The sequence below is a fragment of the Parasteatoda tepidariorum genome, chromosome 7, assembly GCF_982258835.1.
Source record: "Parasteatoda tepidariorum strain Cologne lab strain chromosome 7, Ptep-v5.0, whole genome shotgun sequence".
NCBI lineage: Eukaryota > Metazoa > Arthropoda > Arachnida > Araneae > Theridiidae > Parasteatoda > Parasteatoda tepidariorum.
The window spans coordinates 37,319,091-37,336,905 of record NC_141761.1 but is presented as its reverse complement, the minus strand read 5'-3'; the positions used below and the strand labels follow the sequence as shown (position 1 = coordinate 37,336,905).

Here is a 17,815-nt window from a genome sequence, read left to right as displayed (position 1 = left end):
TGAACAGTCATTCAGTTACTCTGGAGACGTCTTTAACGTAGCGTATAATTTGGTGCTAATTACAGCTGTACGAATACTGCACATTTAAATATCATAAGTTGCCTTGATGAACAGTATTATGTCAAATAATACGGATTACAGTTTATCTTTAATTTAATAGGGTAAACTATTAAAAACGTGTTTTGCTTCTAATAAAGGAACGCCATCGGGTAGGACAACAACTAATCTATACATGCAATGAAATAAAGAATTTGTGTGTGTCTGTATACCGGATTACAGTCGTCGAAAAAATATTTTTTCGAGTGACTGTACGAGTATTGGCGATCGCAACGAACTATAGGGGGCGTTGTTGTATGAGACGAATACCTAGTTGTATGAGACGAATAATAGTGTAGCGTGTAGCATTGTAACGTTCCTTCTTTCTTGCGTCTTATTCAATTTAAAAAAGAAAATTGTTTGATATTCCTTCTTATACAAGCGAAAACAAAATATTTTTCTTTTTAGAGAAGGAACATCCAAAACACATCGAAAAAGATTTGTAAACAAGCAGAAAAAAATATGTATGTATCTTCATATTAGAGTTGAAACCTAATGCCTGCGAAATCGGTTTACTAAATTTAATGATATAACGTGAAAGATCTATTTAAACTTTACGTTCCATAGTTTTATGAATCATATTACTTCAAACATTAAAATATGCAAAAAGTATACGAAAGCACAAAATTTTACATCATTTAATTTTGCAAAAAATGTTTTTTGACAGCAATTTTTATCAAAAAATTTTAAGTTTCAATAAAAATCATTATTTATAAACGAAAAAAGGGTAAATAAAGACTGCTTACGGAAAATAACGATTCTAAAAATTCCTCCAATTAAAATTTAAAAAACAAATTCACGTTTCTTTAAATTCTTAATTGGAAGTAGAAAACCATTCTATAGAAAACTATCGATAGTTTGATGATCATCAAATTAGACAAAAAAAATATTTACAAGGAAATTTTAATATATGGATATTAACAATTTCCCTGATTTATAAATCCGGAGAATTTCAAAATGATATGTTCTTCGTTTGATAACTTAATTCTCAAAAAATATATACATAATATCCCTTCATTACTTTAAGATGACATACCATACAATAAAATTTTAGAATTGCAAGATCTCGATTTGAATTTTAGAATTTGATTAATAGCTCGATTTGAATTAATAGCTGAATTCTAGTTGAAATTTATCATTCAAAATAAAAAAATACTTATCAAGAAAACGATAAAAATTTATTAATGATCAACACAAATGATACTATTTCAAGTAATTTGGATGATTCCTTACTGTTGTTTTTCGAATTATATAGATACAGAAATCTATGCTATTCCATAAAGAAGAAGAATATGCTATAAATATTACAGTTCTGTTCGTTCTGAAATCGCATTTATTCATTGACTTCACTTCAAATTATAATGAATTGAAGACAAATATATTTATTTTTCCGTTATACGCACGCCTGTAACAGCATGTAATCACGAAATCGGAAGTTATGTTTTTGATAATAGAAAGGTAAAAACTATTGAGAAATTGTTCTTCAAATATCAAGCGCATTCTGTTTCAAAAAGATTTACCAATGTTCTGGGTAGTTTTCTTTAAGTTTTTAAGCCTTTTCCTTAAAGAAATTTTACTTTTTACTTGCTGCTAAAAAATGGCGTCCTACTTTACTAATGATTCTGATAGAACTAGGTCGTCGGGCTACCGAAGCGGGGGTGCCATCCCCTCCGCAGAGGATCCGAATTGTGATGGCATGTCTTCGGATCATCCTCCGGGATGTTTCCCAGACCGTCGCCATTGTGCAGCTCTAGTGCGACGTAAATTAACAACAACAACAACAACAACTGATAGAACTAAATTAAAACTAAAAGTCTGAAAATAACCTATCCGCTAGAGGGCATACTTGAGCATCGCGATCGTGAATTACGCATGCATATGGTTCTAAATTTTAATAAAATTTTAGTTAACTATAATTAATTTCCAGAAAATAGTAGACTTCAGCTGTTGCTAAAAATATTATAAACATAATATAAATACAATATTCATAAATAAAAGTACTGAGTCTTTCTTTGGGTAGAAGTGGTCAGTCGAACAAAAACAGGCAGATGGAAGCTTATCAAATAAATAAAAAACATATATTTTTTTTTACAGGTTTCGTATCTTAAGGTCGATTGTTTCTTTTTAATATCTAATATTTTTTAAATTTAGGCATTTCTTAACAGTCGATGGCTGTACCACCGAGAGATCTTTCACCATTTTTGCGATGGTTTCGTAACTTTCTTTTGGGAGTAAGATATAATTTTTCGTGAAACATCTTTGTCCCCTAAACTGTTGACTTCTCAAATTTTTTTTCTATGTTTCTAAATTTTTATTTGTTGTTGGGTAGCTTTTGTAAAATCCAAATATCAATAGGTAAACAACTAAAATCATTGAATTAGTGATTCAGTTATTTGAATTCTTTCGTTTTACATTTATTCATTTAATTAAAATTTAATCAATGTATTAATTTTAATTTTTTAAATAATTATGTTTCACATTTCACAGTTACATCTTAAGAGCGTGCTCTCCATCCGCACTACAAACCTTTTCAATGATATCCATTGAAGCATTGGATGTTTGTAAAGCATTTGTTACAAGTCTATAGCCAATTAATTATGCTTCTAAGGTGACATTAGGCAAGTCCAAGTCAAGTGGCTTAGATTGTTTGTCACTAAATGTTCATTGATAAATAGTACAATTAGGAAAATTAAAAAATACTTAGAAAGGTGGTCTTTTATTGGAAAAGAAATAAATATGAATAAGAATTCTGCGATATTTTTTTGTGTGTGGTTAGTATGAGAACTCTTCATAGGGATTTTTGTAATTGCTTTCTATTTTAATTATTGGTTGGTGGGGCTATATCCTTGTTAGATCAACTGTTTTGTGTGAAGTGAAGTGAAAATGCCTGGTTGATCTAAGAATAAATTAAATATGTATATATATTTATATATATATATTTATATATATATATTTATATATATATATATATATATATATATATATATATATATATATATATATATATATTTATATATATATGTATATATATATATGTATATATATATATATATATATATATATATATATATATATTTATATATATATGTATATATATATATATGTATATATATATATATATATATATATATATATATATCGGGGCTCGAAAAAACTCAGAAATATTACCCGTCCCCGAGGACGGCTTGTCCAACATTGTACCTGTCCTCCTTTGAAACTAACCCGTAGCTTCTAAATAAATAAAAATATAATTTTCTCCTATTTATTACAAACATTTATATAAATTGCACAATGAATTAGTTGTTACTAGGATTACATTACACAGTAATAAGAGAAATACTTGGTTACTAGTAGTAACCTAGTATTTCTTTATGAAATAATTTAAATGACAAAGGTCAAGTTATTTGGAATGTCAATTTATCCGAGGATACTGCGTTATTTAAATGAATCAAATATGACGTTTGCCAGTTCCACAATCAAGCCAATGATTTACAGAGGTTTCTGCACAGAAATCTGAAAGTTTATTTGGATAGGTGTTCATAATTGCGTTTAGCGCTTATTGTTTAAGACCAGTACGCAATGTGTTTTTTTGTAAGTTCATTGCTGAAAAGCCCCTTTCAACTGCTGCAGTAGTCCCAGACAGAGAAAGCATCAATTCCACCATGCGCAGTATTGTGGGTCATTTTGCTCGATAGATTCAAGATTCTTGTAAGATAACAAAAGATTCTTGTAAGATTCTTGTCGATCAAGATTCTTGTAAGATAACAAAAATTGAAAATGTATCACGAACATTAACGGGAAAATGGCCGTCCGCGCGGACGTCGTATTCCAGAAATTCGTTGTCCGCAAGGAATTTTTGAACGGGTGGTTTTTCGAGCCCTAATATATGTTTATATATATAGTAAATAATAATAGTCCAGTGAGGAGTATAGGTTTTTTCTTTCCCATGAGTCCCGTCCTACGATTATTTAAAAAAATTTTTTTTTTGGGTACAACTGCCTGTTGGTCACTAAAACTGGGTGATTATTTTAGAATATTGACGAATACTGAATCCTATGAGTTGCATTGATATATGTGTTCTATTCAAATTGTTATCTCTCGAATGAATCTTAAGTTACTGTTTGATGGAAGTGGATCTGTTTTAGTGCTTGCCTTGAAATTGAAGGTGGCTCGTTGATCTGAGATATCTGAAATCTGACTACATTGAAATAATAATCAGTGGTCCGTGGGAGTTATAGTTTTTGATAATTTACACTATTAAAACTACCATATGTATTGGTGTATAGGTTGACTTCCTATTTTTTATTTAGAATTTTAAAAAAATTCTGGTATGTCTGGTGTCTAAGTCAACTGCTGAAGAAACCAACTATGAACATTTCTAAAATAAAAAAACCCTTCAAGAATAATATTCAATCATCTTTAAATGAATAGTTGAAGGTAAGAGAAAAAAATATATTAAAGAAATAGAAGCAGGGAGAACCACATGACAGCACTGTCAACTTTATCCGACACAGACGATGGTTTGGAGTTTTTAAATTTGTACCTTTATGGAAATTTAAAAAAATTTTCATCTTAGTATATTTTTGAAATACTCTCAAGTAAATTATTTCAAATTTTCTTATTAATTTTTTCCTAAAGGTAATATAAAGTATTATTTCTAAAAAAAACTAAAAAAAAAACTTTATGTGTAACAAAAATATTAGAGAAAAAATGCGAAATTAACTGAAAATAATGTATAAAAAATAGTTTTTGAAAGTTGTAATTCGATAATTATTTCTTCTTATCTATCTCTTATTGTATAAAATGCTTATGTAACTGTATAAGTCGATTGCCTGTTTTTCGTAAACTATTAAGGGTTTCAAAAGTCAATTTATTTACCAAGATATACTTAAGGAGAAAAATTAAATTTTATCTTATTTCCTTTAATTTAAATACAAAACATATATACAAAAGAAAAAACCACCTTCCTTATTAGTGAAATGGACTCTGTAACCAGACTCCTTTTGAAGTGGCCTTGAATCTGTTCATTTTTTGAACTGATGCTAGGAATTATTGAAAAATTTATATAGTTTTGATTTAGCTGTGTCACTAACATCATTTCTTTTTCTATGTGATTACATTTCCTTGATGTAGTAAGTTAGTTGTATCATATATTTTAATAATTTTTCAATTCAACTTGCAAAATTATAAAAGAACTAAAATTTTTTTAGATTAAATACACGTACTTATTGCGATTATTTTTAAACTTTTATTTTACTATAGTATTCAAAGAAATTTTTTAAGAAATATTTTGGTAAAAACTACAAGTTATTTGTCATTTTTTTATGCTAAAGTGTGAAAGAAAACAAATTTTTTGTATTGTTTATAAATATTTTTAGAACAATATCTCTTAACTTTTAAGATCTGTAAATATACATTTGTATTTAATGATAATGTTTGTTCTTATTTTTTTCAGAGACCATTCAAGAATTCTTTGAGATTTCAAGATTTTGTTGCAACTAGGTAATATTTTATTGAATCTTTCTAATGATAATTTTTAGTTACTAATATTAATTTTTACTAATAGTAATTTTTAGTTACTAATATTAAGTACAGCTGTAGACGATGAATGAATAACCAAATGTAAATGTACTTTCATTGTGTACTTTAAAACAAGTTGCACTTCAGTTTTTTACAATTTGCATTGTTTTTCTTTTTTTCTTCCCTAAATTTCAGAGAATAGTAATAATTTTCCTCATCTCTATGATGCTATGTACAAATTAATGTTTGTTGTTTTGAAAACTATCCATTTGTTTAAAGTTTACCCTGTAGTAATAAAGATAATTTATTTCAAAATTAAACCTAATACATATGTTTTTTTAGCTTTTTTTCTTTAAATTTTTGGTTTTCCTCTTTAAAACTAGATGCATAAAATCTTAAAGCACACAATTCAACTGCTGAAAGCTCAGATGTTTTGCATGAAAATGTCAAAATCTTAACTGTTTTATTTTTAAAGAAATCAAATCATTTTATTTTCACATTTTTTAAAAAATAATAATATAATTTTTTTTACTATCAGAATTTTTTTAAAAAAAAAAAACTAGAATAGTGGTGTGTTAATAAATAAAGTTATGTGCTACTTAAATTTTATTTTCTTATGAATTCTTTTGTTTGTTAGTAATGTTACCCTGTGTAACAGCAGGGCTCGAAATTAACGGTGGTTCGTTGGTCCGTGACCACTAAAATCGGAGTCGAACCAGCATAAAGTAATAAACAGTGGTCCGCCGGACCACCATCCATCGCAGCCGATCTCCGTTAAAAAAAAAAGCTGAACCTAGCGCGCGATCCTGAGGAAGGCGAAGTTAAATCTTGTTTCGCGCATGCGTCATATGGAGAGTCGCTGAAGGAGAGAAATAGGGGAGGAATTTGTGATTACTTCAAATTGAGTAAAAATCATAGTTCTTGATTGCTAAAATATTCTTTTCTAATTAATCTTAGTAAGTAGTATATTAATCTTATTTCCTTCTTAAATTTTAAGCATATTTATGCAACTTGTGTATTTGAGTTACTTAAAACTATTTTAGAGCTTATTCACAATTTTTTTTTAAAAATTTTTTATACAAAATTAATATTAATCAAAAAAATGCGATTGAAATCAAAAATTTATGATTTGTAAAAAAAAAATCATGATTTTTTCAATCAAAAATTTTAATTTTTTTTTTATTTGCAGCTAATAGGAACGCGTAGACGGATCAGTAAAGTTTTGTGCAGACTAGTAAAATGTTTTAGTTACTGGTCCTATGGACCAGTAATTTTTTTTTTAAATTTCTACCCCTGAACAGTAAGTGTTTGGTCCAATTTTCGTTTGCTCACAAAGTTTAGATTTGATACAACTCTGATTGAAATTGGATTTAAATATTTTGAATTATTCAACTATTGTATTCATAGCAGTTTTATGAATGAAATCTTCTACTACTTGAATTTTTTCAATATAATACCCACTTATAGTTTTTTTTTAATAAAATAATTAAATATGACTAAGCATGCTGCAATAATTTTGGCTTGTTGATTGTAGGAAGAGTTGAAATTTTTTCAGCAGCTTTCACTTTCATTTCCTTATGTTTTACTTTATTTATAGATAATAAAATATAGAAAAGTAGGTTGTAATAAGTTATACTGATAGATGACAATCAGTTATGCTTAATCAAGTTAGATATTATGTGTTGCAAGTAGGACTGGGCGATATTAGAAATTATATATCGTGATGCATCGTCAGTATTGCATCGCGATATAGTATTTTTGAATTTCATTTACTTGTAAGGTACAGAAAGTCAGATCATACTCAGATCATACTCAGATTGATTTAAATCAATTTATAAATTTGAAGATATATATGTTTTGCTTAAGAAAGATATTAAATAAATTCACTACAATGTACAAATCTTATTTAAAATATTTATTGAAATGTTTGTTTAGAAATTAATAATACGCGTAAAACAAAGTGTTAAAAACTTTTTTTAAAGCGTTTTTTACAAATTAATATTTTCTTGTACTATTATGCATAAATAATTGCATAATTATTAAGTTCTATCGTAATGTTCAATTTCTAAATGAAACGTCAAAAATTATTTGTATGTTTAAAACAAAGTGCTAAATAAGTTTTAGAAAAAAAAAAAACGCTTTTGAAACACTATTTTTTATTATTATCATTTCAGTTATTATAGTTCTATTATAGTTCATTTACATCACACTAGAGCTGCACAATGGGCTATTGGCGACAGTCAGGGAAACATCCCTGAGGATGATCCGAAGACATGCCATCACAATTTTGATCCTCTGCAGATGGAATTGCACCCCCGCTTCGATAGCTCGATGATAGCATTTCAGATAAATAATTAAATTAAATAATGACCTAATTATGAACGAAAAACAAAGTAAGATTTAATTTCTTAAAAATAAAAAAATTGTGATAGCAAATAATATGAAAAGAATATTTTTTAAAAAAAATTCTTATACTCTCTAATAAAACGAAGTGCTAAATGATTTAAAAAAATGAATAAAATACGCAAACCTTTCAAATTTTTTTGTATAAACAAAGTTGATTGACTTATGTCCAAATCCAAATGACAAAGATAAATTTTGTTTTAACTTTATTTCTAAAAATAAAAACAACAATATTTATAAATTTAAAATCAGTTATAAAAACTCATTAAATTATTAGAAATTTCATCCAAAAAGTTTTTAATAAATTAAAAGAAAGTAAAAAAATAACCTAACAAATTTAATTCTTTATGGGCGCCTAAATTAGTTTGCCGATAATTTTCGCATTTAAGAATAAAAAGAAGTTTTTTTTTAAAAAAAACTTATCTAATTAATGAAGAAACTCTTCTTTATATATTCTTTTCAATAATAGATTGCCTTCAGAACAAGGTAACATCGGCGATCACGAAGTTAGTCCCTCTGAAAATAATCTACAAGAAAAGTCGCGACAAAGAAAAAAAAAGCTAAGAGGTGCGAAAAGGAACATGCGATATAACGATATGTGTTCTCAAAACTCTGATTCTGATTCTACAGCTCACCAATCAAAGCCATTTCAACGAAATGAACATCGTCTTCCACAGCGCGAGTCGACATCGGAACGTAAGAGAGGAGCTTATATCGTTATCTTATATCCTTGCGTGTCTTATATCGCTATATCGTTTTGCGCTAGTTGTCTTTACTCGACGGCTTAAATCAGATTTCTGATGCATCGCCTTGAATGAAAGTCGCTGTATCGTCTTGCCGATATATGCGTTAAATCGATATGTCTTGATACATCAATTTATAGCCCAGTCCTAGTTCAAGTAACACCAGAAATAATCAAAACAGTCGACCAACCAGTTGCACTCATCAGTTTGTAATATGTGTTTTAGTATAAATGAAGCATGATTTCATTAAATAGCTTATTAGTGGCATACATTATTAACTAAATGATACAGAGCCCCCTTACTCTGAAACGGGAAAGTAAAGTAACATGCTACATATTGTTATTCTGGTTCCACCAAGTATAACATGGTTGGCAAATTCTTTCACTGGTAAAAAGTGAAATGCATAGTTATTTTTTTAATTAAAAGATTATTTTTTATGCCAGGGAAGATGGTATGACGTGACTTGTGCATGAACCACTTTTAGATGAAGGCCTACACTGATTTAATTTTTACAAAATTTTCACATCTTATTATAGATTTGTTCTAAAGTTAATTGAAAGCTGTGTATTATTAGATTGTTGGTAAACAACCTTTCCTTATAGATGATTTAATTACTCTTATATAAATTTATTTCCTAAGTTTTTATTCATCAATTAAATAATAAAAATTTTAATTCTCTATTTTTAACAATATTCATTTTTAAATATAAATATAGAAAATGTTTATTATTAAATTTAGGTAGGAGTAAAATAAATACAATATGGTCTACTAATATAAGTAAAAAATTGAACTAGAATATATAGTCGCTATTCAGGGTGCATAGCGTTTTTAAAAAGTGCTTAAAGGTGCTTATTTTTGTTTTTTAAAAGCCCTTAAAAGTGCTTTTTTTATTGGGTGTTTTTAAAAAGTGCTTAATTTTCTCTTTTTTCAAAATGGGATTTTTCCTTTACTATGTTGATTTTCGCTTCGAATTAGGCAAAAAAACACAGTTTACATTGTTCTATCAACGTTTTCATAACTAATTCAACCCCAATCTATTTCGGAGTATAGTCAGTCCTTAGCGTATGAAAACGCCATTAGTTTTACATGATTTAAAATTTCATGATTTTTGAAAATTGTCAGAAACAGCGCAAAAAGTTTTTTTTTGACATGACGATTAAAGCAAGATAAAACTGTCGATTGTCGAAAACTTTCCAACCCTGCGTAATAATGATATTTTTTAAAGTGCTTAAAAATATTTTTTGAGTGCTTGAAAAGTGCTTAAGAGGTGCTTATTTTTTGTTGAATAATTTGGCTATGCACCCTACTATTATAAATTGTTAAATTTCATATCTTGATGAAATAAAAATCTTTTTTTTTATAAAAAAAAATAAGTATCTTTTTTTTAGTTCTAAAATTTTTACTTGTTTTTATTTTGTTTTTAAAATTATGTAAAAATTTTAATAAGAGTTTAAATAATAGAAAATTAAAAATTATTTGTTTTAAAGTAATAAATTGAATCTATATTCTTTTAAACATAAGTTTTACTAAAATCTTCTTTTTAACTTCTTGAACTGAAGTTGATAAAACTTGTGATTAATTACTATAAGGACTAACTACAGAACTATTATTATTATAATGAGTAGAGATTAATTCTTTTGTCATAAACTTTTTGTGTCGGAAAGTAAAGGCAATTTTTAATGTCTTGAAATATGGTGTGTGCAAATTTATAAGAATATTGGTTATAAATTATTTGCCCAGATTCAGATAATTATATATTCCTGTGTCTTTTTACACTAAGTAAATATTAAATGCCAAAATAGGTCACCTCCCCCTCCAGCTCTACCTGATGGACCTAGCCATAAATTATCTGAAAATTATTATTTTACCCGAGATGGAAGGCGTGCTGTTAGGCCACCTGTTGTGCTCCTTGAAGACAGCAGGAAGTTAGCTCTTACTGCTGGAGGCAAAAAAGAGTAAGTAATTCATACCTTCATAATAAGATATTTGTTTCATTAATTAAATTTTAATGCCTTGATTTCTTTTCACCTATTAGTTGCTTTACACTAGACTTCTTTCTCACACATTAAATGCTTTTTAATTCCTTTTTTACATGTGCTCTTATTTTTTCCCCCCGTACATATTATTTTCCTCTTAATCAATTTTTTTCTCATTCAATAGCTACTATTTAATGGGTTCTGAATGAATTATTCATTTTTGAATTTAATTTTACCCACATTTTGCATTTTCATTGAATTTTCTCCTTCAAATTTATTTACTTATTTGAAATTGTATTTTAGTAATAATGTTTTCAGAGTTAAAAAAAAAGATTAATTTGATAAAATGTTTGGTAACATAAATGAATGCATGTAGTACTAGCTTACTCTAATTGTACTATCAGTAAATATATATATCAATGTATACCATGTAAAGTTATATATCCAAAATCGTCGGAACTTTGGCAAGTCCGAAGAATGAATTTTTCAGTATAATAGGTCTTTCAGGTGAACAAACATCCTTATTTAATAAAAATATCAAATTGATAATTAATGTCTATTTCATTTAACATCGTATAAATCCAGGTGATTTGCTTGATTGAGCTATATTCACAGCTTTTGTTACAGATTTCCAAATAGATTTTAAAATCTCTATATTTTTATATGCTATTATATCATATCCCAAATTCTGAATCATGCATTTCAGTTAGTAATCATTTCTCGATCCACTCGCTTGTCGACGATTCCACTGCGACTATCGTTTTTTCGGTAGATATTGAAAGGGATTTTCACTTGGTTTTTAAAACCTCAATATTTTAATGTGATATTTTATGCATAATAATTGCATAATCATTTTTTGGACTGATCATAAAATTTGTGTATGGAGTCAAAATGATTTTCCTCAATAAGCAAATATTCAAACCAAGTTTTAAAGCATCTATAAATTGTCTTTTCTTTTTGACAAGGAATGAAGTGGATAATTGCTTACTGCGTATAAAACCCTAAAAACGCAATTTGATTTTCATGAAATAAAACTTCTAAATATGCATTTTTTTTTTCCTGGAAAAATTTTCTTAAAACCTATAAATATACTTACAGGGTTGGCAGGTTTTTGACATGTGACAGTTTTTGACAGTTTAAACCATGGTTTAAACCGTCACGTCAAAAACCTCACTGTCAAAAATGTCGAAAATGTCAAAAACCTATATTCATATGTGAAATTTAATTAATACATAAAATTTATATATTTTTTATAAAGGATAGTGTTTCTAAATATGTTCTAGAAAAAATAAATTTAAAATTTTGAAGAAACACTTATATTTTGAATAGTAACCAAAGTCTTGTACTTAAAACTCACATCTTTTGTGATATTATGTATTCATTTTCATGTGTTATTGAAAATCTGCAGTGATATTATTAAGAAATTTATTTATAACCAAATTTAGCGTATAGTATAGATTATACTAAAAATTAGACATCTTTAAAGATAAACATTAGCAGTTTTGTACATTAGACATCTTCTTTTAAAGAAAAGTCTTTTTAATATTCTTTTAAATCTTCTTAATAATCTTTTTAACATAAGACAATACAAATTTAAGCGCTTTCTGTTAAACAAAGTAGTTAGTGTCGATTTACAGTATATTCAGCCTATTCATTTACTATGCTGAAAATTTAGTTTATCCAAATACTTGTGAATTTCATTTTGCTGAATACGATATAGCTTTGTTGAATATCTAAATATTCAGCTGTTGAATAATTACTTCTTGCTTTCAAGATATGCATTATTTGTATTCTTAATACAAGTGGAGAAAAAAAAATTAAGAGATGAAAATTGTTTTAAAATGATAAGTGTAATAATTATAAATAAATATAATAATTATAAATAAATATAATAATTATAAATAAATATAATAAACAATATGAATTATATTTATCATTATTCATAAATATAACTACTTTTAAATTCAAATTAACATACTGGATAATAAAGATATTCGGTATAATATTAAATTTTTTTTTTTATTCACTTGTATCAAGTTTGTATTTATACAACATAGCTTGTAAGTTCCTTATAAATATTAGTTATATGTTCCTTATATGTCAAAAATGCATAGTAATAAACTTTTAATTTTCTTAGGTATCAAAAAAAAATTTTTTTTTTTAAATATAAATATTTAAAAAATTTTTGTGCAAAATTTTTCTGCACATGCATTTGAATATAAATTTCTAAGATTTTAAATCTGTTATTTTACCTTTATTTTAATTAAAAAATATTTTAAAACCTGCTGATTACCTATAGTATAATTAAATTTCAATCTAATGCATGGTAACTGTTGGTAGTTTTGAAGTTTATATATTTTCTTGGCAAACTTGGCAACTATATTTTCTTGGCAGTTTTTGACATTTTTGACGGTTTAAACCAGTATTATACCCTTGTCATGTCAAAAACCACTTTTTGACGTCAAAAACCCAACCCTGTATACTTACAAAAACAAAAAAACTAATTATTTACTCGTCAAGGAATATTCAAACTACTTCCTGTGTGAAAGAATAATTTCTTTACTATTAGTAACACTTCCATGCAAATTGTGTGAACTTTTTGTACCGTAAACCACTTTCCTAAAAGAAAAAATATGGAGCAATGACCAAAAAAAAAATTTTTTGCAAGCAAATTGTGAAGTACGCCATTGTTTAGACTTATAAACTATTTAAACTGGATGTAGTGTTATTTTGTTAGCATGATGCGTATTTTATGTCTTGGATTCATATTAAGGTATTTCAATTCTATCAAAAATTGTCCTTAATCGGTTTTTAAATTTAGTTGCACTCAACAGATTTAAAAAACATTAATGAATTAAGGGGACAGTAACTCAATCATGGGCACACATGCCGAATTCGTAGTCTTAACTGATAGAAAATAAATTGTGGATGAAAAAGGAATCTCTGGTATAAAAAGGAAAGCCCCAACTTTCATGCTGGTTACAATATCCTCTTAGGAGACGATCGTAAATCATGTTATCCTTGGAGGGAAGGAAATTTTAACAAATTGTTACAAGAGAGAGGGAAGTAGTATAATATTTAAAATCAGTAGATTAAACATTTTTATAGTATTTGTTTTAAATTTATTTTATTAAATAGAAGTACAAATCTAATCCTTATTATTGCTATGCTCATAAATGTCTTGAAAATTAAAATTTTAGATATGATTTTTACATGCGTTTGCCTCTGAGCTGCTATCGAATGTTTATGTAGTATAGCGTTACATGCAACAAAAATGGGATAGTGGATATGATGATTTTTTTGTGACAAAAGGGAGAATGAATTAAAAATATTTTGAATATTGAGGAATATATTGAAAATTGGGCCCTTTCTCAAAAATCTTTCTGAAAGAAATTTAAAGAAAATCAGTTACGAACATAGCAGTACAAAAATTATTTTTAGAAATATTTTTTTGATCTGTAATATTTAGGTTTATAAGATAATACTGTCATTTATCTAAGGTAATATTACTACTTAAGATTACAAAAGGAAATAAGGATTAGCCATTATTATTGTTTAAAATAATACAAACTGAAAGGTAATTTTTCTAATAATATAATAGTCTCCTCAATATTAAGAAATTTTTTTTCATCTTCTGTAAGTTTTTGCTAGATGTAGTACAAGATATACCTATACGTACATTTTTACAAATATTAAGACAGTATGCCAAGGTTTACATGCACAAAGGAAGCTTACAAATAGTAGTTGTAGAAATGTTTCTGTCAGCACTTTTCTATAACATTTCAACGGCAGTATTGCAGAAACATGTTTGTTCTAATTTTCAAGATTTTGTAATGTTTCTTCCTAACTGACATGTATTTGTTATATTTCTGCTACTTTGTGTGCTGTACGGGTAGAGGGATGTCCAAGGAAACATTCATGCTTTCCTATCCCCAGATGGTAAAAGTGTAAGAGAAAGGCCTAAACTTATTTTACTTACTACACTTGAACCTCGTTAACGTGAACATGCTTAATGTAAATTTCTTTTAACATGAACTAATTTTGGATTCCCTGTCAATATTATACTTTAAAGTACTTTTAACTTGAACATGCTAAACGTGACATATCTTTTAAGGTAAACTTGAATTTCATTACCCTTGGAAAAAATTTTACTTTTAATTTGAACAGAACATTTTGATAATTTACAATTCTGTATCTATAAGAGTAGGTTTTTTATAGTGTTGATAATTACAACATTAAAGCAGTCAAATGAAGAAATTGTATGAATTGGATTAGTTGAGGGGGAGGGGGCATTACAGAAAACAACATAAGCCCCTTTGCTCTCCAATGCGAAGAGTTTTCTTTCACCTCATAGGTGCGAATGTAACGAAGCTTGTTTTCCAGAGAAATGACTACCCATATTGATCCCTTGTTCAATATGGGAAGTCATTCCTCCCACACTTTTATAAGTTGTTCTTAGAAATTAATTAATATTGCTGAGTTGCATTTCTACAGATGATAGAGCACCGGAAGTAATTGCTCTTTTTTAATTTCATATGAACCATATTTTTTTCTTCCTTTATAATTTTATTTTTTAAAGTAATTGGTTGTCATTATGATATGTATGAAAGTTATTAATCTAATACAAAGTGCAAATTAAAAGCATTTTTTTAAAAATGAAATATGCATTAGTTTGCATATTAATGATAGAAATTTAAGATTAGAGAACACAAATATATAACAGATATAGAAAATATCTGTGTATTATACGGTTTTCTTCCAAAAATTTCTGAACTGATAACGTAAACCACATTTAATGGGAAAAAGTTTTTTGCCATCCCCCTTAGAGTTTATGTTAACAAAGTTCCGACTCTATTACCAATAGTAGGGGTTGGTGGAGATTGTGCTTGGGTTCTTAAGTACACAAGAACATCCAGAGGGTAAGTGAGTAAGCAGTTAAACTTCCCCAAAATTGCATTCAAACAAAGCAACTTAATAATAACAGCTGCAAGTGCTAGCGAACTAATAATATTATTAATGATAATGATTAAATTTAATAATGTTGAACAACTAACAATGAGTAAAAATGGTTACAAATAATGTGCATTTTTATATCAGTTTGAATTTAAACAAACTGGTGAAAGAATACAAACTTAAACATAGTTGTAAATGATGTTTTTTTTTTATGTATTGAAATTCAATAAAAACTCTTCATTTTGTAAATGGTTTGTTGAGGGTGAATCAGGAAAATGCATGCCAACTTTGCTACTTTAATCAGATACATTGCAAGATTAATGTTATACGGTTATTCCTTCTTTGCATAGAATTTTTTTCTTTTTACTCCGAAATATGTCTCCAATATAGAATTCATTAAAATTGCTTTAAACAGCTCTTTTTTTTTTCAATAATTCTGTGTTAAATAACAGAAATGGCAGCACAAATCGCATGCCTGTTTCACATATTTTGCTTTTAATTTGTTTGGTTTTGTAATGAAAACATATTTGTAGATTTGATGATGAAATGAATTGCAAATCATTTAACATTGCATTTATCTGCCTTTTTTCCTAGCCCTGCAATAAAAGATAAAGAAGTAAAACATAAACTGGGACAAATTACTCCTGGTAATCCATATGTTTGGCAACAATCTGTAGAAAGTCCTCAACAGCAAATGTAAAGAGTTGATTGACATGCAATCGGTGATTAGTTTTGTCTAAAGTTATATCTGTAATTTAGCTAAATAAAATAAATATATGTATGCTTTTTTTTGTTTATTAATGGTTAGGTTAAGATAAGAACCTAAACCAGTATGTGTTCTATAATTCTATATTTGTTAAGAGTAACTATATAAGTTTTGTTTTCTAGGATTAGGGAAAATCTAGTATAAAGCGTTAAATTATTAGTTTGAAATTAACTTAATGTGCTATTATTTTTTGTTTACAGTATGCCATATCATCCAATGCTGAAATATTTTGTGAAATATTTTTTTCCTGTGGTAGTGAACTAAAACTTAAGTTTCTAAAACTAAATAAAAACATTTTAAAATGTCACTAGCACCTAAGGACATTAACAACTGATAATTTGTCCTTTTATGTTAAAATTATTTATTGGTTGTTATTGTAAAATTAGAGGTAAAATTTTTTTATAATTGATTAAAACAGGAACACAATTTTATTGCAATGGTGTACAACCATTTTGTAAACGTTTCACTAACGTTGCTAACAGTAAAGGGTGTCTGAACCAGGTCTGTTCGAAACATTTTCAGTCTAGTTTACGGGCAAAAGGATCTCCGTTTTAGGAGATTTTCACTGGATGATGTGACCGTACATACTCTGTTCGCTACTGTATTGGATAAAGTTTCAGTCAGTTTGATTATGTATGAAATAAAATGAATAACTTGAAACATTTAAATTTAAGTAATTATTAGGAAGTCAATCTGTAATGAGTGTATCTTTTGATTTTATCGTTTATAATTATTCGTACATGTAGTTAAAAAATTCACTTGAGAGTAGATGGCCATAGCAAAGCAACTCAAAATATTACTATCCTATTGATAGACCTTGTATTCAGTTGCATATGAGCTGGAATCTTATGAATCTCGACAAATTTACTGAGGATCATTATTCCATTATTATTTTTTCAAATTTTTTAAGCTTTTGTGTGACGCTCTTAAACTATCCTACTTAGAGCCCCTGAAGCCTTAACCCTACTACCCTACCCTACATTACTACCCCTGTTAATCTGTCCTTACTGTGCACCCGTAGAACATGCTTTAGCCTGCTCAAATTCTTAAGCACACCAAATATTGAAACAAAAGCAAAAATAATAGTTTATAAAACAATGATCAGAGCAATTCTACTGTATAGTTCAGAAGCATGGAAACACAAAAGTGGAAGAACAAAAATTCGAAACCTTTCAGAACCAATGTTTGAGATTTAATTTTTAAAATTTTCTGGACATAAAGATAAAAAAAAATAATTAATTCCGTGAATTCTTAGCTTAAATGATTAAAAATGATCTTTTAATTTTCTGTTCTTTGCTGTTTGTTATCAGCAAAAATAATAATCATAAAAGTAATAATAAAATTTTTTTGTACAATCA

The 17,815-nt window shown here is 27.5% G+C and overlaps 1 protein-coding gene across 1 annotated transcript; it reads left to right on the top strand.

The window, feature by feature from the left end:
- Positions 1–2,141: 2,141 nt before the first annotated feature.
- On the top strand, positions 2,142–16,472 carry LOC107444237 (NADH dehydrogenase [ubiquinone] 1 alpha subcomplex subunit 7). Its single transcript, XM_043044416.3, has 4 exons — positions 2,142–2,327; positions 5,552–5,598; positions 10,565–10,717; positions 16,286–16,472. Exons 1-4 carry the CDS (start codon positions 2,265–2,267, stop codon positions 16,389–16,391), a joined length of 369 nt encoding a protein of 122 aa, XP_042900350.2. The 5' UTR covers positions 2,142–2,264; the 3' UTR covers positions 16,392–16,472.
- The last annotated feature ends 1,343 nt before the right edge of the window (positions 16,473–17,815 follow it).